This window comes from Biomphalaria glabrata, chromosome 15, assembly GCF_947242115.1.
Source record: "Biomphalaria glabrata chromosome 15, xgBioGlab47.1, whole genome shotgun sequence".
Lineage (NCBI taxonomy): Eukaryota > Metazoa > Mollusca > Gastropoda > Planorbidae > Biomphalaria > Biomphalaria glabrata.
In genome coordinates, this window is record NC_074725.1 from 26,903,296 (window position 1) to 26,928,132 (window position 24,837).

The following is a 24,837-nucleotide window of genomic DNA, read 5'->3' on the forward strand; positions in this document are numbered from 1 at the left end:
TTCACTAGAAAAATAGGTAAATCTGATTAAATACCATTTTTGCAAATGCCACCATTCTAGATTTTTAGCAAATTGTGCTCATCACCAAGGATTTTTGTTCCCATGGCTAGTGAGGTTTTTGAAAGAAGAAATTAATTTTAACTAGAACAATAAGAGTTGTTTACCCTGATTTCTTCTAAAATAGCCTCAGCATCTGATCTGTTGCCGAGAAGTTTTGACCTATCAAATGAAAGATGAATGCGTGAAACTGTTGTGTTCATCCAATATTCTGCTTCTTCAATCTCTTGAAAGTACTAAAAACAATAACAGTAAAAATATTTAACAGGTTTTATTTTCTATTTTTAAATTTACAGGTATGAATAAAAAAAAAAGAACAAATAAACAGAGAAACTCTTAAAGATAGGATATGATTAAAAGTACCTCCTGGTAGCCTGCAGCGTTTCTTAAATGAACTTCAGCGCATTGCATAACTTGGAAGATCCAGCGCCAGTTTTGTCTCACAGATGAAATGCAGTTCTAATGAAAAGTGAAGCACAGTCATTTCAGCAAGAAAAGCATTTAAAACCAATAAAAAAAAATAACAACAACAAACAAATACAAAAATTCAAATTATTAGCCAATCACTATGAGACCATGTAGAACATTTGTGTTTATACAGATAACAAACTAGTGATTATGAGGGAAGACATATTAGGAACTCAGATTACTACATAAACACAAGCAGTGTTGCACTGACAGGCTAGTGTGCAAATGTACATATAATACCAATATCTTAGACATAACATATTTTTGATCATAACTCTCTAATAAAAGATTAAATAGAATATTGGGCTTCAGTTGTTTTTAAACAAATATCATCTGATTAGAAGAATATATATATATCCAAAGCCATCTATTATGATAAATGAAAAATGTGCAAATGTGGTCAGTTTTCACACACCATAGACAGTTCTATTAAACTATTCTAGTTTTATAATTGTGATAGTGACTAAATGTATTTACACACTTCAAAGTGCATACCAATTTCAGTGCCCATAATAACAAATATTAACTCAACATGAGCTCATAGAAACTTGTATGAAACATATACAAAATACATAAAACTGATATCAATAGGGCCTACATATATATTATAAAAGTAATATGTAAAGTTCCCCTTTCAGACCTTGTAGTCTATAGGGAAGTTGATGTAAAGGTCATCTGTTTTTGTGGCCTATGGTTAACAAGGGTGTCATGTGGCCAGCACAATGGCCAACCACATTTACTTTTCCCCAACTAACATCAGGTACCCATTAGAGCCGCGTGGACTCAGAGGTGCCCGAAGATCCCTTCACCAGGATTCGAATCCCGGTCCCCAGTTTGGAAGCCAAGTGCTTTACTGCTTAGCCACTCCACCTCCACATACACTTACACTTTATACATACATACACTTTATAAACATATAGTGTACCTGTGCTGTTCTTGCAAGACTTTCATTTGATTGTGTGGGTCCACCTTTTTGTTGAGTGACATCACTAGTATTAACTAAGTGAACAGCCCTAGAGTCAAACTCAGTTGATATATTCTTAAACAAAAACATTAGAAAGATCTTTAGATATATATAAAAATAATATTTTTAATTTAAAATGCATTTTAAAATTAGCACAACAAAATGTCTGGAAATCTATGCCATCTAAAATAAGCACTTACTTGAACTAAATCTTCTAATGCAGCTATTTGACTGATGACTTCTAAGCAAGAGCTCCTTTTCTCTGAAAGTGCCTTCAAGCAAAAGTAATTAGAAATAGAAAAATAAAAAAATGAAAATTGTAAATATTGTCTCAGAAATTAATTGTTTTACTTTTAGATACATGGAGAGGGATCTTAAAGAAAGGATCCTGTATTGCAGTTGGCATACACACTAGAAGTAGAAAAAGGGTGAAAGTGCAACAGCACCTGGTGATTACAGATGTCCAACCTGCGACCATAGCTGTGTATCAAGGAAGTCACACAAGAAGTTGCAAAGGGAAAGGATTTTCCCACTAGATGTAAGCTGCCACTGAGAGACACACACAGAGAGACTTTCAAACTAAAAGATAAGTCACTAGATGTAAGCTGCCACAGAGACTTTCAAACTAAAAGATAAGTCTTGTTGTTGCTTTAAAATAGATACTTAGAAGCACAAACATTTAAAAAAAGATTTTGTGTAAGGTAGAAGGAAAAAAAAAGTCATTATTACTGATTGGTCCAAATGGTTTAATTTTAATATTATTGATTGGTCTAAATGGTTTAATTTTAATATTATTGATTGGTCCAAATGGTTTAGTAATCAGCCATTGTTTTTTTCTATGGACCTTAATATGAAAAAAAAAAAAGAACAATGATTGGCTTTAACTTAACTATTTAGAAGAGTTGTAGGGCATTAATAAAAGGAACTCTATAAGTTTTACACTTTGTCAAAAGGCTCGACAGATTTTAAAGCCAGTCTTACCTTTACAGAATTATAGTTTCCATCCAATTCTCTTGCAGATTTATCATCCACATTCTAAAATTAAAAGTTATGACATAAAAAAAAAATATGGAATAATGTTTTATATATGACTTTCATAAAGAGTTCAAAGCTAACTATTTCAATAAGATTAATATCTCGTGGAGGAATGGTGGTAACTGAGTGGTAAAGCATTTGGTTTCTTGGGGTCTTGGGTAAGAATCTCAGTAAAGACTGGGATTTTGAATTTCTGGATTTTTTGGGGCGTCCATAAGTCCAACCAACTCAAATGTATACCAGACATGAGTTGGGGAAAGTAAAGGTGCTGGCCACAGGACAACCTCATCAAGGGTTGTCCATAGAAACATTTCTCTTTACATCATTTGCCCTTTAGATCACAAAGTATGAAAGGGGTAAATTGAATACTTTTTTTTTTCATATAAAGACCTGAATCATAAGAGATAAGATAATAGATAACCATTTCAATAGCTAGTTTTATAGTTGTCTGAACAAAGTTCTTTATAAAATATATAATAATATATAATATGCTTTAAGAGTTATTAAGTCCATGTTATTGGGGAAGACTATGTTCCAGAGGTCCCGCCAAGTTTGGTGTCTACACCATCACCTCTTCCCAAAATAAACTTTGCCAATTAAATATATTTTGTTCGTTTATTCCTAAGTTGAAGCAAAGAACCATTTACATACATTCATTTATTGGTTCACCACAGTAATATATGCACCAATTTTTTTTATTTTAAGCAAACAGTTGTTTTTTTTTTCTTAAGATTGGTGTTAGCACCTTATAGCACCTTCCACCCATGCAACACTAAGGACTTAGTATGAAATATGAAATCTGAAGAGGATAAAGTCAAAAGCCATAGAGAATCCTCAGCACTATTGCAAGTATCGATCTGAACCCCGAGTTTTATATCCAAAATTATTCTTCTACCAGGAGGCACATTGGCTGAGAGATAAAGTGATTGGCTTCTGAACCAGGGCCCCGGGTTAGAATCCTAGTAAAGATTTTTGGGCATCTCTGCTGAGTACACCTAACATTAATAGGCTTGGTTGTTGTGCTGGCCACATGACACCCTAGTTAACCGTAGGTCACAGAAACAGATGTAATTTACAACATCTGTCCTATAGATCGCAAAAGTCTGAACGGGGAAATTAATTTTTTTATTCTATTCATCCATCATTCCTCTTTTCTGGGTAGGCTATTATCCTCCCCCCACTCGATTTTGAAAAATATTCTTTATAAAAAAAAAGGTTGAATTTTCTCACCTCAGATTTCAGTGCCGAATCTACTTTGTCTCGAAAGTTGATGATATCTTTCACTTTGGCTTGCTGTCTGGCTAATGTCTCAAGAACACTCAATCTACCTTTACCGAAAGAAGCACTCTCCATTTCCGTCTGGGGAGGCAAAATTAGAAAATAGTTTATATCAGAGCCATTTCTGACACATATAGATATAGACCTAGACTCAATATGAACTTCAAAACTTTGCCTTTTTAGTTGCGGTGGTGTAGAGACCTAATACGTGGACAAAAGAACTTTAAAAAATAACTATTTGAGAATTGATATACTTTTTTTATAAAGCTTATATCAACTCACTTTGTCTGTCTGTCTGTCTGTCAGGTAAAATGTTTGCACATGTTTTTTTCTCCCATTCCCCATTCTCGGGTCAAGTTAAAACTTTGTACAATTATTCATTAAACCTGACAAAACACTTGAATCAATAAAAAAATAACTATTAGTTAATTATTTTGTTTGATTTCTAAATAAGGGAATAAAACGCTATTTAATGATATATATATATATATATATATATATATATATATATATATATATGGATTTAGTCCCCTTTATAAATCTTTTTCTCACACTTCCCATTCTCTGATCAAGTTGAAATTTCACAATTATTCATAGTCGATAACAATACACGAATCAATCCAAAAATTAACCAATTACTTTTTTATATTGCTTTTTGATTGACTAGTTGCAAAACTTTACAAATCAATCATTTTATTAAATCATGGCTTTTATATAGCGCTACTGGGGGGAGGGGGTATCTGGGAGAATGTTTTCCTTGCTGCCTTTAGGCGCTCAGTAAACACAACTCTGCTCGAAACGAAACTCGAGCCCCTTTCATAGGTACCCAAGCCAAGCCAAGTTCAAGCGTACTTGACCTCTCGACCACGCTTATTGACAAATTACAAATAATGCGTATGTGTGTATTGATTACACTATTCTTAATACAGACTATATAGGTCGGCCTACTTTTGTTTTGTTACTAAGATAAGTGTTTATTTTAAAAAAACAATGAGTTGTTTATTTAATTATAATAACTTTAAATAAGTGACATACAGAAGACTAAAGCACCTGTTGGACCTAATTTAGTGCACTGCAAAACTATGTTGAAATTGGTTTTTCAATAGGGCTTTTAGTTTTTGAGATCCAATTGTGACAGACGGACAGACACTTTCGGGGGCTGCTAATAATAGTACCGGTAACAAAATAAACAAAACGTCCACACTACATTCCACATTTCTGTCTGTATTTGAATGTATTCATAATCAGGAGTTATTTTAGGGAGTTTTGTTGGGTTGCGACAATGTCTGTGTTTGATCGTCATGTGTTTAAAACACGTAGGCGTTTACTTCAATAGCATTTTAAAGAGAAGAATTATTTGAATAGGACACGCTTTATCAGTGTTGAAGGGAACGGCTGTTGAAGGGAAGCACTCGCCCTTACTGTGACTGGATATACTATGAAGGCCTAATGACGTTCTGTAAGATTAAATCTGTGATAATATGTGTACCAATGTATTGCTTCCAGTGGCGTAACTGGGGGGGGAGGGGGGCTGCACTGGGTGACACCCATCAGGATAAAAGTTAAATTAAAGCTATTCTTTAATATTAGTCTATGTACTCTTATACAGATCTTAGAGAGGAAGTGGAGATGGATTGGTCACACCCTTAGAAAAGATACCAGCAACAGAGCTAGGCAGGCCTTAGAGTGGAACCCCCAGGGTACAAGACGCAGAGGAAGACCAAAAAGAACACGGCGACATTACTTGAAGAAGCCGAGAGGACCGGGAAGAGCTGGGATACCATAAAAAAAAGCTAGCAAGAGACCGTGGAGAGTGGCGTGTTTTTTGTCGAGGCCCTATGTTCCATGAGGAACCCAAAGGAATGATAATGATGATGTACTCTTATAATGATTGTAAACGTTGGACACTGAAACCCTAAGTCGAAAAAAATAATTCAAGCTTTTGAGAGTCAACGTCACAGAATACTAGCCAACACTCTGGCTGGCAGAAAGAATAAACTCCTCAATTCGAAAGCCTGGCTGTTTCGTTCATAATATAAGAAAGGCTGTTAAAAGTTATCTTTCAAGATACCGTTGACGGAGCATGAAGAAAGGGTCGTCCACAGAAAAGCTGGCTGAACAACGTATAAGAATGGACCGGCCACTCTCTTGATATCCTGCTAAGAACAGCTGCTGACCGGGAAAAGTGGAGGGCCTTGGTTACGCGAACTGTCACAGCCGAAGCAGGACGTTTTGGCGCCGCCGTTTTGGCGACGCCGTTTTGGCCCCGCCGTTTTGGCGCGAAGGTCGTTTTGGCGCGAGCCGTTTTGGCGACGGGACGTTTTGGCGCGAAATACATTATGTACGTTTATTGTATTATTTCTTTTAAAACAATTATTCATATCTATGTTTTGCACGAGTATTTGTGTTAAGACATATTTTTCACGTACTAAATGTAAATGTGTGTTTGTTTTTCACCCAAATCACCTCTACCCAATTTCTCAAAATATATCTTTTCAAGTTAGAGTTTGTACTGACCACATTCCGTGTCTTGATTTTTACTATGTGTGGAGTTATTGTCGTCATTCAGCGTAATAGAGCTTTAGATGTTAACATGGTTTTTGTTATATTAAAGTGTGACACTTAGCTAGTTCGTATATTACACTAATGTCAAATAAAAAAAAATCTTTTGGAAAGAAATCCAAAAATGTCATCCAGTGCGATTAGCAGAACTTACATATAGCATGTCATTACCATTCAGGAATCTGACTTATTATAGGCCTATATTCATGAAATAAGCAAAACCTTTATAATTAAAAAAAAAAACAATTCACTGAACGGTGTTAGAATTCATACTATACATACAATATTATGGTAGAGTGAAATGAACATTGTTATAAAAGCTACGTGCTTATTAAATTATCGTCAAATGATATCTCGCGCCAAAACGTCCCGTCGCCAAAACGGCTGGCGCCAAAACGTCCCGTCGCCAAAACGGCGGGGCCAAAACGGCGTCGCCAAAACGGCGGCGCCAAAACGTCACGTACCGGTCACAGCACCCCTAGGACGAAAGTCAAAGGACAGATGACGATGATAACTGATCGAATAAACACAACATTATTACCAATAATTTAGAAATTAACATATGAAATGAAGTTTTAACTAATTTACAAGTACTCTCTTTCTTTTATAATATGGCATACTCTTAGATATCAGTATTTTTTTGTATTAATAAATGAATTTTTTACGTTATATGGATGTATGCAAACGCGACATGAAGCTCTTCAAATTGACACTAGCAACTGGGAAGTGGTGGCACTGGATAGATCCATATGGAGAGAGAGCATAAAGGAAGGGTCATGGATTGCTGATGCCATACACGACAGAAGCAGAAAGAAGGGTGAAAATGCAAAGGCCTGGTGATCACATATGCCCAACCAGCGATCGTAGCTGTGTATCAAGGATTGGCCTCTTTAGTCACACAAGAAGTTGCAAAGGGAAAAGATCGTCTCTCGAGACGTAAAATGCCACAGTGAAATGGGTTTTATTAAAGCTTTAGAAAAAGAGTAAGGACCTCCACAACAATTCTGCTTCAATGCCTCTAGATATTTAAATCCAGCCCTGACTATATACATAATAACTGACGTCTAGATTACATGTCATGTCTTCTGTTCTAAATATCACAATATGTCACATATCTTGACGTTACTGAAGAGGGTGTTCTTCTTCTCGCGTGTCACAGAGATCAGCTCGCAGTGCCAACTTAATTTGTATTCGCACAACCGTGACGAAGCGTTTTTATAAATCTGTGATCACTTCTAGCGTGACCAGAGCATGCCCCCTGACCCCTTACACATTTTTTATGGAAAAAAAATGCTTACGATTCATGATGTAAAGTGACATGTAAAACTAGTGGCTTGAAAACGAAGGATGATTTAGCATACAATAATTAAAATATCATTCCTGTTTACGTTAAAATGCGTTGAAAAATGTTTTTGTTTAGAAAATAAAGTAGGCCTATGTTCATAAGAAAGTCTTCATAGAAGACATGCGTTTAGAGTAAAATCAAGTTAATAAGCATTTGTTTTTAAAAATCAGATTTTTGTTTAAATAGGTAGGTTGGTAGATATTTAGGTAGAGATAGATAGATAGATAGATAGATAAATAAATATATATATATAAATATATATATATATATATATATATATATATATATATATATATATATATATATATATATATATATATATATATATATATATATATATATATATATATATATGTGTGTGTGTATGTGTGTGAAGAAACAAGACCTTTTACGTTTAAAGTGTCTTTTAATTGTGGAACCTTTCAACCTAACATATATACACAGCAATGTTATATACAGATACCCAACTCCACTCGCTGACTTCCTCTCTTCTTGTTTACACACTCGTCACTTCCCCTAACTCTCCGATACCGAACACTTGACCGTGTGTCACGGTTGACCACACAGTAACCGTGTCAAAACAATATAGATATAGATTAGATTAGATTAGATTAGATTAGATAGATAGATAGATAGATAGATAGATAGATAGATAGATAGATAGATAGATAGATAGATAGATAGATAGATAGATAGATAGATAGGTAGGTAGGTAGGTAGATAGATAGATAGATAGATAGATAGATAGATAGATAGATAGATAGATAGATAGATAGATAGATAGATAGATAGATAGATAGATAGATAGATAGATAGATAGATAGATAGATAGATAGGTAGGTAGGTAGGTAGATAGATAGATAGATAGATAGATAGATAGATAGATAGATAGGTAGATAGATAGATAGATAGATAGATAGATAGATAGATAGATAGATAGATAGATAGATAGGTAGATGGATAGATAGATAGATAGATAGATAGATAGATAGATAGATAGATAGATAGATAGATAGATAGATAGATAGATAGATAGATAGATAGATAGGTAGATAGATAGATAGATAGATAGATAGATAGATAGATAGATAGATAGATAGATAGATAGATAGATAGATAGATAGATAGATTGATAGATAGATAGAGTCACAGACAACCAGATTATGTTCTTACCTGTGTCTGAAACAACCAATCCATACAGCGTTGTACTTCTGACTTGGCCATTTTCTTCTGGAAACAAAAATGAAAATGGCTTGTTTAAAAAAAAAAGGCAAAACAAAGTAAACTTTGGTTCCCATAAAGAAATAGACAAGATTCTTTTCTTAATTTTAGACTCGGTCAAGTCAATAGTCAAATCTTAATTGCCTAGAATACAATGACAAGAGTCGGATTTTACTCTACATGACTGACATAAACAACCTTTATTTGCAAACAAAAATTTACGAAGGCAGTTAAACTTTTATAGATCTCTAATATAAGAGTTGAGACACATGAGACACATGAGGTAGCTCTCTAATGGAAGAGTTGAGACACATGAGGTAGCTCTCTAATGGAAGAGTTGAGACATATGAGGTAGCTCTCTAATGGAAGAGTTGAGACATATGAGGTAGCTCTCTAATGGAAGAGTTGAGACATGAGGTAGCTCGCTAACGGAAGAGTTGAGACACATGAGGTAGCTCTCTAATGGAAGAGTTGAGACATATGAGGTAGCTCTCTAATGGAAGAGTTGAGACATATGAGGTAGCTCTCTAATGGAAGAGTTGAGACATATGAGGTAGCTCTCTAATGGAAGAGTTGAGACATATGAGGTAGCTCTCTAATGGAAGAGTTGAGACATGAGGTAGCTCTCTAACGGAAGAGTTGAGACATATGAGGTAGCTCTCTAACGGAAGAGTTGAGACATATGAGGTAGCTCTCTAATGGAAGAGTTGAGACATGAGGTAGCTCTCTAACGGAGAGTTGAGACACATGAGGTAGCTCTCTAACGGAAGAGTTGAGACATATGAGGTAGCTCTCTAATGGAAGTGTTGATAGGCATGAGGACCTATTTGCTTGTATTCTACACACACACACATACAGACACAATCATACATGTACTTGTTAAATTAAGTTAAATATATTTCCATCTTTATATAATAATTTCACTCTAAGCTTCAATGTCACACTCAAGTTTCCTTCCTTTTCAAACTCTGCAGTACATGATGGTATCATTGGTCTGTTCATTTGTTTCTAGAGTATGTGGTAAGTAAAACAAAGCTGACTAACTAACAAGTGTCAAATGTCCAATAACAACAATTGTGCCACTTTCTTTAACTCTTTTCTCCTAACTGACGTTACCAGTGTTGATTCTACCAGAATGTGGTAATCTTAATCTTAACACTTCACATCCTCCCCCCCCCCCCCTACCCAAAAAAAAATAATTTTTAAGTAGTTCGGACTTAAGACGCTGATGCTGCTTTAAGCTATTGATCTCGCTTACATATGACTGATGTCTAAATTTTGAGACTTGATGAAACCGGGAAAACAGAAATATTGATGTCGTGACTTAATATGGAAAGTTCCACCCATTTTTATGACAGTTAAGCCCCTTACCCCAAACAGATCCACACTTATTTGTTGTAAAGTGCGTTCACAGTGGGGTACTTTGATTGTGTACAAAGAGAAATGAAACACAACCCAAAACACTCGGTTGGACAGACTAAGACGTATGCCTAGAGTTTTCTATTATCAGATTCATTGAGGGGAAGCTTTTACAAGGAGTTCACTAGATTTTCTTTCAGAGCATTCATTTGGTTAAAGCCGTGTGTGTGTGTGGGTGTGTGTGAGAGAGAGAGAGAGAGAGAGAGAGAGAGAGAGAGAGAGATACATATACTGGTATATAGAGAGAGTATATGTGTTATTTCGAGAATTAAACTATCTTTATTTAAGTCCGCCAGAGACATACGTCGAGCAGATTGTGAAACCGCTCAGGGTCCTATGTGGAGCCTCGGTTTCCGTAACCTTAAAAATGTAAATAAAGTTTTAAAAGTATGTTAAGTTAACAAAACAAGGAAAATGACATTTAATTTACAAGTTTTTAAAATGCTGTTGAAGAAGCTTTTCTTTTTGCAGCTGTTGAATGTTAAGGTTGGTAGTGTTGGGCGTAGGTGGGGGAGGGCGCAACCATTTTCTCATGTAACCAGCTAATGGCTGCATCGTTTATGATGGGAGGGGTATTGGGAACTTTTTCGAAATGCTGCGCCCAGAATTTCAGAATTCTTTCCTTAGTTTAGTCCCATCACTATTTAATAGTGTGGAATGAGCTTGACTACGTGGGCCCATTGACCTCATTTATTGTATGAAAGTCCGAAGAGGACTATAAAAAAAAAAGGCAGACAAGACCTGATTAAAAGACTTCACCAGCTGTAGGAAAGTGATACTATGCCACAAGACTTTAAAGATGCCACAAATGTCCATGATAGTCCATTTATACAAGCGCAAAGGAAACCGCCAAATCTGCGACAACCACAGAAGAAAATCTCTTCTATTGCTGGGAAAATCATCGCACTAAATCTTCTCGTGTATGATCTAGATTCTTGATCATGGACTTCTGCCAGAAAGCCAATGCGGTTTCAAAAAGGAGCGTGGAACTATTGACATGATCTTTGCGGCAAGGCAGCTTCAGGAAAAATCCCAGCAAAGAAAATGATAACCAGTTCTCAGTATTATGTTGACCTAACAAAAGCAATCGAGACTGTTAGCAGAGAAGGATTCTGGAAGATCATGTCAAAGTACGGATGTCCACCAAAATTCATATCCATGGTGAAAATATTTCATGGTGGCATGAAGGCTCGTGTTCAGGAGAGCGCAGAACCATCAGAGACTTTTCCAGCATCAAATGGGGTAAAAAGAGATATGTCCCACACTGTTCTCCGCCATGCTGACAGATGAATTCAGAGATATTGAAAGCGATAGAATAAACTTAACGTATACATTTGATCGTGGCCTTTCACTCGAGATTGCTCGAAGCGAAATTAAAAACTAAATCAGCAACAATCAGGGACCTTTTATTGGCTGACTTCTGTCCTAAATGCCTGCCCTAAAACTGATCTGCAGAGCATCGTTAATAACTTTTCAAGAGTATGACAGACTTCGGCCTCACTATAAATACAAAGAAGACTGAAGTCTTATGTTTGCCAGCTTCAGGAAAAGCCTAATCCGACCCAAGCATCAAAATAAATAGGAAATAAATGTAGTGAACAGATTTACCTCCCTTGGTAGCACACTTTCCAAACAACGGAAACATTGATAATGAAATCGGCTTACGAACGCCACGTCTGCTGAATGGAAGACTCTCGCATCCCTACAAGACCCCTTTATAGTCAGCTAAGGGAAGAAAGTGAGCACCAGGTGGACAAAGAAAACGTCAAAGCGTCTCCGAAAACCTTCAACCTTGACTCTGCCACCTGGGAGACGGAAGCAGATGACAGAGCATCGTAATATGAAAACTGGCGCGAAAATTAACGAAGACAAGAGAACAGCGCCGCTGGCAGCGAAGAAAACCAAAACTTACAAAAACCCTCACCCCCCTGGATGACGAAAGTTATCTTTTTTTTTAAGGATGGTGGGTTATCATCTCAAAAATACTTTTTTTTTTCGTAAGAGGATAAATCGTAATTGTATGCACAGAGACCCTGCTACGTGCCTGATCTTACTTAAATCTTGCCTGATCAAAAGTGCCTCTAGCTTAGGAAAAAAAACAGCTACTTGCTAAAGACTGTTTGATGTTTTTGTTCTTGTTTGATCTATTAGCACAAGGATTAACAACGTTGTTGAATGCCTCTTGAGTGTTTTAAAAGAAGAAAAGCTTTGATATAAACTAGATCTAGTAATCAACAGGTGGGTAATAACAATAGATGAATCAGTCAGATTTACTTGAAACTTGAAAGTTTTCGTTTTGTATGATGAGATTTGTGGTTTGTCATACCACAAGCATCGAATAAATCAAACAATTTAGATTTACATATGTAGTCATAGCACAAATATAAAACTCATTATACAACAAGAATGTACATAGTATAGAAACAGAATGTCGACCAGTAGTTATGCTGTCAGCTTTACCATTCAAGTGGTGGGTGCCTAGCCGTGTGGTATTTGCTTCGTACTGTCTTCTTGATGATCTGGAGTTCGAACCCTGCCCATTGCCATCTCTAGACGTCCTGCAGGAGGTTTGGGCGACATTGCCGCTACAGTGTTTCCCAAACTTTTTCTGTAACGGAACACTTCGCACATTCTGGGTATTTAGCGGAACACTTCGCACATTCTGGGTATTTAGCGGAACACTTCGCTTATTGTTTTAGAGAGTTTAATTCAAGTGGTGGTCTACTTGTTAATTATTCCAGTAGTTCGTGGAACACCTATTCAGGCCTCGAGGAACACTAGGGTTCCGTGGAACACAGTTTGGGAAACACTGGTCTAGACCATAACATATCTTCATTGCTGACAAAAGGTTGAAAGCGTATTAAACATTTCAAACAGCACTTTGTTACGTCACTACGTTCATGAACACATTCCCACTGTGCTTTCGAACCAAACTAAAGTGCACATCTAGGTGTGAAAGAAACAAACTCGTACTATAATCCCACACGATATAATTTGTGCCGTTATCTTGACAGAACTGTCAAAGAAGTATTTGTGTGTGGGTGTGGGTAAGTGCGTGTTTTTTTCTGTTTACACAAAAATCTACACCATATCGTATCATGAATCAATGACTCAAGTTTTTTTTTCCATTTTTTGTGTGTGTGCCAGAAGCTACGCGCTTTGATTATTTACAAATGTGCAACATGCATATGAAAAGATTTCAAAAAAAGATTTCTGTCGAGATTATGTCAATATTGAACTTTGATTCAATGTCAAAGAGTTGTGCCAGACATTCGATATACCGGCTCTTCCAGCCCATAGTTTGAGATGTATATCTACATAGGTCAAATATACGCACTAGACTAGCCATTCAGAGACTCCTGCCTTAAGGAGGTTTGTATTGCAGTTTCTGTGTCAAACTGTGGCCCTATTAAACCTTTACTTTTAATTAACTTGTAAGAGTTGAGGACATTCCAAATAAAGAGATTAGAGACAGAATTAGTTCAGCAATCAGACTCCACGATGATCTGCTGACTACTGTCAAAAAAATCAAACTAAAATATCATATCACAAGGTCCTCGGGACTTGCGAAAAACCTTCCTTCAGTGAACAGTAACAGGAAGTAAAAAAAGAGGCAGACAAAGAAAGCGATGGGATGAAAACATCAAAGAATGGACGGGCATGTCAGTGAAAGAAATTATATCAAAGGTAAAAGAAAAGAAAGGAGAAAATCGGTCAACAGATCTTGTGTGGCGCCCCAATGGTCATGCAGACTAAGGGATAGGTGAAGAGTGAGGGTGTTGATGAGTGGGTGGCTGTGTGTGAGATTCTCGATGTTTGTAAGTGATTACAGGACTCTGGTGACTGGGGGCGAAGCGGGAATTGCTCACTTTAACAAACATGTACGTTATTACATAAACAATTATGACATAAAACAGTATACATCAGTGGTACCCAGACCTGCAAGGGACCCGTGTACATTTCAGTATACATCAGTGGTACTCAGACCTGCCAGGGACCCATGTACATTTCAGTATACATCAGTGGTACCCAGACCTGCAAGGGACCCGTGTACATTTCAGTATACATCAGTGGTACTCAGACCTGTCAGGGACCCATGTACATTTCAGTATACATCAGTGGTTCCCAGACCTGCTAGGGACCCATGTACATTTCAGTATACATCAGTGGTTCCCAGACCTGCCAGGGACCCATGTACATTTCAGTATACATCAGTGGTTCCCAGACCTGCCAGGGACCCATGTACATTTCAGTATACACCAGTGGCACCCCGACCTGCCAGGTACCCATGTACATTTCAGTATACATCAGTGGTACCCAGACCTGCCAGGGACCCATGTACATTTCAGTATACATCAGTGGAACCCAGACCTGCCAGGGACCCATGTACATTTCAGTATACATCAGTGGTATCCAGACCTGCCAGGGACCCATGTACATTTCAGTATACATCAGTGGTGACCCAACCTGCCAGGGACCCATGTACATTTCAGGCATGGTTGTCAATGGCCGCTTCGCAGAAACAAAAAAAAAATCGTTTAGTCCAGTAAAAGCAAACCTTCGCTGCTTCATTATGTACTGTAACCAGAAGTTTGGAGGACCGGATATGACTCTACTTCCCTAGCATACATTCTTCCATATACAAAACTTATGTATCTGTGTCTCTCCAGACGTTTTGAGTCACCACACGGTGTTTCAATCATAAAGAGCTACATTGTCATTGTCTCTCTTATGATCAAAGTCTGTCTTTTGCTACAAAAGTCCCTTGTCCTCTCAAATGTCTTAATTGTTTGATCTCGAAAATGTGCATACTTCTGACAACTATTTACGGAATGTATTTTTAGCAGCTCCGTGGAAAGACAAAAACTCATAAGTTTTATGCTGTCTGACTGTCCCTACGTCTGTCACCTTTTAATCTAAAAAACTAAAAAGTTTAAAAGAAAAAACTAAGGATAAAGTAAGATGGGGTGGGGCAGGCAAAATATTTACCGCATTTAGAGCTACATAAATGCATTTTCTAGCGTCTCGCGCGCACTATTAACCCCAGGCCTTCATAGTACAGCTAGGGAGTATACATACAAAACACTGTTTAAATTTAAAAGCATACTTAGCAATACTAGAGTTAAGACCTTCACGAGGCCAAAGTTCGGTCTGTAGTTGTTTTATTATTATTTTCTTTTACAGTCAATAAAACGTGTTTCTGCTGCTCAATCACTTCTACCTGTCCCTAACGGTACCATGTTTATGTAAATGTCCAAACGTTATGGCGTGTACTACTAATTCGCTCAAATGAAGTTATTGTTTAGCTTTAAGAAGACAAACAAGCAAAATAAAATAAAAACTTAAAACAACAATGATTATATAAAGGAAGGAATCGCACAATCACTGCCATATATACCAATGCTACAAAATTTATCTCCTTTTTCTATATAAAAAATAATTTTAAAAAAGTAAAGTTCCCCTTTCAAACCTTGTGGTCTATAGGGCAGATGATGTAAAGGTCATCTGTTTCTGTGGCCTACGGTTAACAAGGGTGTCATGTGGCCAGCACAACGACCAACCGCCTTTACTTTTCCCTAACTAATGTCAGGTACCCATTACAGCTGGGTGGACTCAGAGGCGCCCGAAGATCCCGAAATTAAAAATCCCAGTCTTCACCAGGATTCGAACCCCGGTCCCCGGTTCGGAAGCCAAGCGCTTTACCGCTTAGCCACCGCGCCTCAAAATAAATAATTAATTACCACTAATCATTTAACTAATTGGTTAATTTATTTTATTGATTCATGGTTTGTCATCGACAATGAATAATTGGGCAAAGTTTCAACGTGATTACGGAGAGGGAAGTGGTAGAAAGAACATCTACAAGATGTGTACCAGACAGAGTGTGAGTTGATAGAAGCTTTGAGAAAAAAAAGTATCTTGGAATTTTCACGATAAACCAGACAATGTCAAGGACGCTTTAATGACCTTCAGTGCTGCCAACTAAATAAAACAAAAATTGAGCAACAAACGGAGAAAGTTACAAAATTTGATTTTGCAGTGCTTAAAATATGCACAAAAAAATAAATGAATAAATAATAATATATAATTTTCACATGCTTTTTTAAAACATGGCCTCCCTTATTCTGTACACCGGATGCTCCAAAAGGCTTGCTATGTTTTAGTTTTTTTTTTCCCGCCATAGATGAAAATCTGGAGAGACGCTTTTATTCAAATAACTGATTTAATTTCTTCGACCGTGAATTGGAACGCAAAATGAAGGAAGGTAAAAGGAATGTCGTCTGCTAACATAAGTGTCACGTGAATTTTCATTTCAATGCAGAAACAAAATGAAGTGGTTTTAAGTCTGTATGATCTTATTGTATAATCTGTTGGATCGCTAAGTAAAGTGAATTTAGCCTTTATAGTTCTAATGTAAAATAAATTTAGCCTTTAAGGTTCTAATGTAAAATAAATTTAGCCTTTATAGCTCTAATGTAAAATAGATTTAGCCTTTATAATTCTAATGTAAAATGAATTTAGCCTTTATAATTCTAATGTAAAATAAATTTAGCCTTTATAATTCTAATGTAAAATGAATTTAGCCTTAATAGTTCTAATGTAGAACGAATTTAAGTTTTATGATCACAATGTAAAATTAAAATCTGAATCGAATTTTATCGGTAATGTGGCTTGTACGAAGATATGAGCTGTCAGGTTTGATCAACTGAGAATTCGTTCGTGTTTCAGAACTCCCCGTCTCTCCCCCCCCCCAGTTCAAATCTAAATATAACATGTTATCTATACAAGGGCCACGGGCATAATATATATCTTACCCACCCATTTGCCCTCGTAAGGGGCGCTTGTTGGCCTACCATATATCTAGCAAGCGACTTCAGCGCCCCCTACCGGCTCTTTCCTGCCGCCTCCCAAATTCAACAAGGGAGGAAACTGAAGCAAGAACTACACAATACTTGTTCAAGTTTCTACCTCCTCCTTATTTGTTTAAAGCCTGGTCAACAGTCTTCTAAAGCAGGGGCTCCCACACAAAGCAGAAGTAAGATTGGGCGAGGCTCCTCATACTGTATCTTAGTGGATTCTTCAAGTATTTCCCATTCCACACATTGTAGGGTGTGGGAACTGCTTTCAGTTTAGAGGATTGACGGACAATATTCAGGAAAACAAAAAAAGGCGCGACTTAGCATGAGATCAATAGAGCACCAACGTTCCATAACTATGACTAGTATAACACACACACACACACTACCGATCTACATATGTGAAGTCATGCGTAGCCTCCCCTTCCTATAATATATTGAAGTTTTGAAAGTGCACTTTTTCTAGATATACAATATGATGTATCTGCCAGTGATTCTCCAAATGTTTCAGTATTCGCCTCCATCTCCCGATTTTAAAAACAAAAACAAAGCTTATGTAATAACTCCTTCCTTAAAACTATACCAATAATATTGTACAACATATTTCCCTTATTCGATATTAAAAAAATAATTAATTACCAATAATTAATTGACTAATTGAGTATTTTTGTTTATTGATTAATGATTTGTTAGGTAGAATCAGTGCTTTTTTTTTCTGACGGTACGCACTGGTACGGCGTTCCGGCACCTTTTTTAATGTGGTGAAAAAATTATGACTTTTCTTGCATTTTAAAGTATATTATTAATTTATTAGTAGTTAAAAGTTAGGCACTCCATCACTGAGTACCGTCACATATTATTTTTTTTTTACAAAAAAGCACTGGGTACAATAAATGATTGTTTAAAGCAGCGATGCCCAAACTACGGCCCGCGGGCCAGATCCGGCCCGCGACGTGCTTCTATCCGGCCCGCCAAAGCATTGGAACAAAATGTAAAAAGAAAAATGCAAAAAATTAGAATGTTGAAAAAAAACTCTCTTGAAGTTAGGATTCTAACCCTTTCTTGGATGGTTTCCTCCTTTAGGTTTGTTATTCTAACATTTGTAGTCAATACTTGTTTTAGTGTAAGAACACAAGTGTTGTGTTGTTTTTTTTCAATGGCGATAAAACTTGACAGCCATTTTTAATTCTTGGACAATTCCGCTACTGTCTTGAGCTAGTCGTTTCCTTGACACCTTGTGTGTGCAACACAGAGCATCTTTAGAGCATCATTTTGGGTCGTGTTCTTTTGATATCAAAGCCATTGGTACCGTACTGTTTAACGTTTGTGATTTAATAAAGTGGTAGAGCCAAAGATACGAAAAGTGGACTCTGAATGTAGACACTTTCAGAAAAAGAGGACAGATCTTTCCTTTTTTTGTTGAATATGATAGAAAGCCAACATGTTTGATTTGTAAAGAAAATGTGGCTGTTTTTACAGAACATAACATTAAAAGGCATTCTGAAATCAAACACATAAACGCATATGGTGGAATTCTTGGTTTGAGCCGCGAAGACAAGATTGCCAAGTTTCGACTAGAGATTGGGGGATAGACGAGATTTAACTAAAAGAGACAAGAAAATGAATCAACGAAAAGGGCCAGCTACAGAGTTGCTCACATTTTAGGTAGAACAATGAAGCATTTTTTTTCCCATGGCAAATGTGTAAAAAAAAAAAGTGCTTGCTAGCAGTGATGGTAGAAATGTGTCCCTAAAAAAAGAATTCAGTAGAAGCTGGCAGCCTTTTTCGCATGATAATTACAATGCGAGTGGAAAATGTGGGTGAAAATCTCCATTCACAATTAAAAGACAGAGAAGCAGAATTCCAAAAGTTTTCTATTGCGCTGACGAGTCCACTGACATAACTGATACCGCGCAACTCTTGGTATTTATTCGCGGTACAAACAGCAAGTTTGATATAACAGAGGAGTTAGAAGCTATGCAGAGCATTCATGGGACTACAACAGGAGAAGACCTGTTCAAAGAAGTGTCAGCCATCATAGAGGACCTTGCTCTTCCTTGGTATCAATTAGTTGGAGTGACTTCTGATGGCGCTAGAAATATGGTTGGATGTCACAGCGGACTGACAGTAAGAGTTATTTAAAAGTGGTTGAGTCAAATGGAACTGAACCCCTGCGGCTTCACCGCATCATTCACCAACAAAATCTCTGTGGAAAGGTTTTGAATCTGGACCATGTGATGATCATTGTGCTCAACACTGTAAATTTCATCAATTCACAAGAACGTTGAATGACAGAAATAGACTCCGAATATGAAGACGTTCTATTTCCAGTGAGGGGGGGGGGGGCTGTTTAAGTCGGGAAAGGTGTAAAAACTTTTTTAAAAATTTGAGACACGAAATTGAAATATTTATGACGGAAAAATCAAAACCACAACTGGACGACCCCTCATGGTTGTGGGATTTGATTTTTTTTATGTGACATCACATCTAAATGAACTCAACACCAAAGTACAAGGGAAACACACATTGATTTCGCATGTGTATACAGACATAAGCGCTTTCCAAACAAAATTCAACATTCAACAGGCGGAAAGGGTGCATCTTGTCCACGTTCCAAAAAGAAGGAATGACCCAACTTCTGAGGCTCTTAATGGACAGTTGCAGTGAAAGATTTGTGGATTTTCATAATTTAAAAAATGAAATCCGTCTTTTTGAAAATCCGTTTGCTGCCGATGTGTCAAGTGCCCCGACAGACATGCAGCTGGAACTGATTGACTTACAACGCCAGACATCTCTGCTTGACAAATTTCAAGTGATGCAAACTATTGACTTCTACTCGTTTTACCTGCAGAAAATTTTGCAAATCTTCGAAAACAAGCGCTAAGGATGATCACAATGTTTACAAGCACTTATTTGAGTTGACAAACTTTTTCTAGGTGTTTCATCTATGCAGGCAGATATTCATAAGATCTTTTTGGAGAAACGTCAAGCATCACATTACTTATTATAGCTTATTGTATTTTTTTTTCTTTTTCGTGATATGGCCCGCGACACGAATGCCGAAAATTAAAATGGCCCGCAGACAAAATAAGGTTGGGCATCACTGGTTTAAAGACTCAACTTGATCGGTGAATGCGTGACAGACAAAATTTATTTAAGGGGACTAAACCCAACAAATTTAGCCCTATCTGTGAATAACAAAGTATTAGTTTACCTTGTAGCTATCAAACAAAATAATGAATTACCAGTAATTAATTTTCTAATTTGGTTACTTTTTTATTGGTTCATGACTTGTCTAAGTCAATGAATAACTGTGTGAAGTTTCAGCTTGATCCGAAAATGGGTGGAAACAAAAACTACGTGTACACAGACAGACAGACAGATAGACAGAGTGAGCTAATATTCGCTTTGTAAAAAGTACTTCAAAATACTTTGATTTGAATCTGCTTTCGTATCATGATTTAACTCGTTCTCTCCTAACTGACGATACCAACGTTGATTCCAACAGAATGTGATAAATAATTACGGAGAGAAAGAGTTAAGTAATTTTTTTAAAAATCTTAGTAATCTGTTCTTTTGTTTACATTTTGATTGTCAACATCCAGTTTACTGTCTTTGAGCAATGCAGCACAGCAAGAGAGGGGTGGGGAGGCGACATTGATAAATACGGGGCGATATAATGAAGCCTTGAGACAAATTCAGAAACAAAGAGTCGATTTTTTGTAGAGATTTGGGAATAAATAGACAAAATAAACAATGCTAGTACTGCCAACTAAAAGATAAACATGGAAGTTAGCTTAGAACTTGAGTTCTGCAGTGCCCAACATACACAAACATAATTTTATTCTGTTCAAAAGACATTGTTTACTAATATAAAAGTTCTCCTTTCAAACCTGGGATCTATGGAGTAGATTTAAGGGCCATTTGTTTCTGTGGCCCACGGTTAACGAGGGTGTCAAGTGGCTAGCACAATGACCAACGCCTTTACTTTATTCACCAATTAATTATCAATACTTCCTAATTATTTACACCGGATATACCAAAAGAGGTAGCTATTTATAGATTGGCTCACATTTTATGAAAACTAGCAATTTTAAGTAATTTCCAGAAATAAGGCATCCACAGAATATTTTTTTAGATCTAATAAACTTCATATTACCATTACAGAAGTAAATTCAGTTTTTGGTATACAATGTAGATGTCGCTCTCTGTTGTACTTCAAAACACGTCATTTGGCATCATCTAGAAGTCCCTCATAATAGCTTGCCCAATTGAGGTCGACCTCCCATGGTGAAAATGATCTAGAATAGACCTAGCATCCTACAATTTTGAAGCGAAAATTGCAACGCAGGTCTAACTCAACATTTGATAAATTTTATATGGTTTGATTTATGGAATGACAGATATGAGCTTAAGTACTTTTATTTGACAAATATGTTTGAAAACATCAAAGTAGATGGCACATCTAATGCCTTCCAGTACAACAGTCCCCATTTTCTTACTATTAACGAATGCCCCGTAATTAATGTTTTAATTAAATTAATCTATTTAAATAACTGTATACAAATGCTGTTAGAGCATGGAATGAAATGCTTAAATCAGTCAGGAAAACCAACGACTTGGCAAATTTTACGTCCCTGATTGACACAAGGAACATCTGTAATTTATAATTTAAGATAATATTTAACACGTGTCTTTTTGTTTATATGTTCAGCAACACAGATACCACTTCCATAATGTACCTAGAAAAACCTAGCTTAAGAACACACAAACAAATACTTTTAAAACGCAGTCACACAAAGCAATCATATCTTACCAGCAAAAGTCTTCCGTTAAAAGTAAGTCCAACTATAAACCAAAGCGACACTAATATCCCCGGTACGCTCCACGACAGTTACACTAGTCCTCTTGTGAATATGTCAACAGGTGATCCCCAAATGAAAGAAAAAAAAAAAATCTAGGCCTAGGCCTAGGCCTTGACTGTGTGCATTAGACCTGTATAACAAGTTTCTCCGGCTTACGGATGGCTGCCGCCGAAAACAGGGGTAGAGGGGTTTTGTTTGTCCACGCCGGGACGCAGAGAGAAAATATTTGCGAAGAAATAACACATTTTGAGGCATATTCCGTGTTTGTAGTCTAGATATGTCATTTTTTTTTTGTTGGGGGGGGGGGAAGGGGAGGAGTTAAGCTTCCTCAAACAATGTAAGATGAAGACATTGATTCACTGCTGCGCTTTCATCATGAGTGGCTTGTACATATTAGATGTACTGATAGACGGCGTCATTTCCCGTGTGTCGCCAAAATGAAAGCAACAATCAGTAAAGTGAAAAAAAAAGGGGGGGGGGGGGCAGTAAGTGTATTTTTTTATTATTTTTGCCTTGATCGTTCAGTGCTACTGTCGGCTACCTGCTTATCATTTCAGGCCTATTACACCTTGTGAAATGTATATTTGTTGTGGGATTTGAATGGTAAAAAATAAGATACAATATCAATGGCTAAGTGCAAAAGCGATAGGCTTCCGTGGGATCTCCTACAAATGGGTTTAAACTGTGAATCTTTTAGGACGCGCCTCCCTCATTAAACTTTGGGCATAGATGAGCAATAGTTGAGCTTTACATCACTGAACCATAATCTTCAAATACAAAAACAAAATTTAATAAAATACTCTGAAAGACACAAAGATAAAGGCACATTCCTCGTCCCATATGCTAGGACAAATTTGTACAAAAGCTCCTTCTTCCCTAGTGCTATTAGAGCATGGAATGGGTTGCCTGAGCTAGCCAGGAAAACCAGTGACTTGGCAGAATTTAAGTCATTGGTTAATATGCAAGACTAAATGCATGACGCGTAGGACGTAATCATCTTCTTGTTTGAAGTAACGTCTGTATTATATAAGATAAGATAAAATGTGCGTCATGGCTCACGAGCTCTGAAATGGGAAATTTACTATAGTGATATATGCACACATACCTAAAACAGTCGGCATTGCAAACTCATCCAAGAGGATTGTATGGCCCGAAATGACCTTTTAAATGTCACACACACCCCAACGTCATTACCTGATGACCCCGCCCCCCTACTCTTTCCACAGGATACACGGCTACCAGAGGCTGTGACAGAGTACACCTCCTCTGTGTGTGAAGGCCAGGTTTACTGCTGTTTATTTTTTTCACATGACGTGACAGAACGTCGGGAATTTTTGCATACTTATACAAATTATGCGCTGGTGAATTGACAAGTATTGAAGCGGACGACATTATGGTCGCTCTCTCTAATAAAAACTGCAACATGTTATTGACTGTTGACTTCACTTGACTAGTAAGTCCGGACGGTCCTTTAGAAATGAAGATCTTATTAGGTTTGGTTTTAGGTTAACCCATGCCCAGATCTTATGACGTGCTAACCCAGGGCGGCAGGGAATGAACCCAGCGGGTGGGGTTTGAACCCGGTACACCCACAGCCAGCCAATCAGCCGATTGTATAACCAAAACAAAAATTATATATAGGTTGCAATAAATTATAACTCACCCAAATCAAGTAAGTTTACGTCTAATGAGCTCTCTAATCAGGGCGTTATTAATAAAAGGAGATGACTTTAAACTGGAAATACAACACCATTATTTAAAACAAGACGAGCAAGATTTTATAAACACCAAAAATAGCTTGAAAAACTTGATTGAAACAAAAACAGCTGCGCTAGCATTATGGCATAGTGGAATGAAGAGACCATAACAAGAAGGTTTTATTTCTATTGTAGATCTATGAAGATAATGATACAGAAAAATCTGTAGCTGTTTGTGTTGTAATGACTCTATACTTGGACTCGTAGAAGTTGTGACTAATCGGAGATTTCCTTACTGACGTAATTGGTAGCAATAGAAGAAACAATGAAGACTTGCATTAGTCAAGTAGTCAAAATAGAATACTACTTATGGTCATTAAAACAATGTTATTATTTTTTTATTACAATACTTCCATTTAACTCACAACTTCATAAAATCTTGAGGGAGAAACCTGCACACGTATTTCAAAAACGGCTCTAACGATTTTTCTGGAAACTTTAAGAGTTGATGAATATTGCTGAGAAAGGAACTACATGGCCCAGAGCGCCCACAACACGAGCATTTGACACAACCATGACACAGTTCACAACTAGGTCACAGCTAAGGCTAGCTGACACAACTAAGACACAGTTATGGCTAGCTGACACAACAGAGACACCGCTACGGCTAGCTGACACAACAAAGACACAGCTATGGCTAGCTGACACAACTAAGACACAGCTAAGCCTGGCTGTCAAGACTAAAGCACAACTAAGGCTGGCTGACACAGCTATGGCTAGCTGACACAATCAAGACACAACTATGGGTAGCTGACACAACTAAGACACAGCTATGGCTAGCTGACACAACTAAGACACAGCTATGGCTAGCTGACACAACTAAGACACAGCTATGGCTAGCTGACACAACTAAGACACAACTATGGGTAACTGACACAACTAAGACACAGCTAAGCCTGGCTGTCAAGACTAAAGCACAACTAAGGCTGGCTGACACAGCTATGGCTAGCTGACACAACTAAGACACAGCTATGGCTAGCTGACACAACTAAGACACAGCTAAGGCTGG

The 24,837-nt window shown here is 37.2% G+C and overlaps 1 protein-coding gene across 4 annotated transcripts in view; it reads right to left on the reverse strand.

Annotated features, from left to right (window-relative positions):
- LOC106055591 (dystonin-like) overlaps positions 1–24,837 on the reverse strand; it is a 79,059-nt gene that overhangs the window by 15,154 nt on the left and 39,068 nt on the right. For 3 of the 4 annotated variants that reach the window (XM_056012350.1, XM_013211898.2, XM_013211900.2), the window contains 7 exons: positions 8,883–8,939; positions 3,755–3,883; positions 2,471–2,524; positions 1,690–1,761; positions 1,451–1,564; positions 421–516; positions 165–293 (listed from right to left, as the gene is read on the reverse strand). In XM_056012350.1, the coding sequence (XP_055868325.1) occupies positions 165–293; positions 421–516; positions 1,451–1,564; positions 1,690–1,761; positions 2,471–2,524; positions 3,755–3,883; positions 8,883–8,939 (651 nt within the window). Of the gene's footprint in view, positions 1–164; positions 294–420; positions 517–1,450; positions 1,565–1,689; positions 1,762–2,470; positions 2,525–3,754; positions 3,884–8,882; positions 8,940–22,022; positions 22,178–24,837 lie in introns of those variants that run through there. The other variant, XM_013211902.2, reaches the window with a different exon arrangement.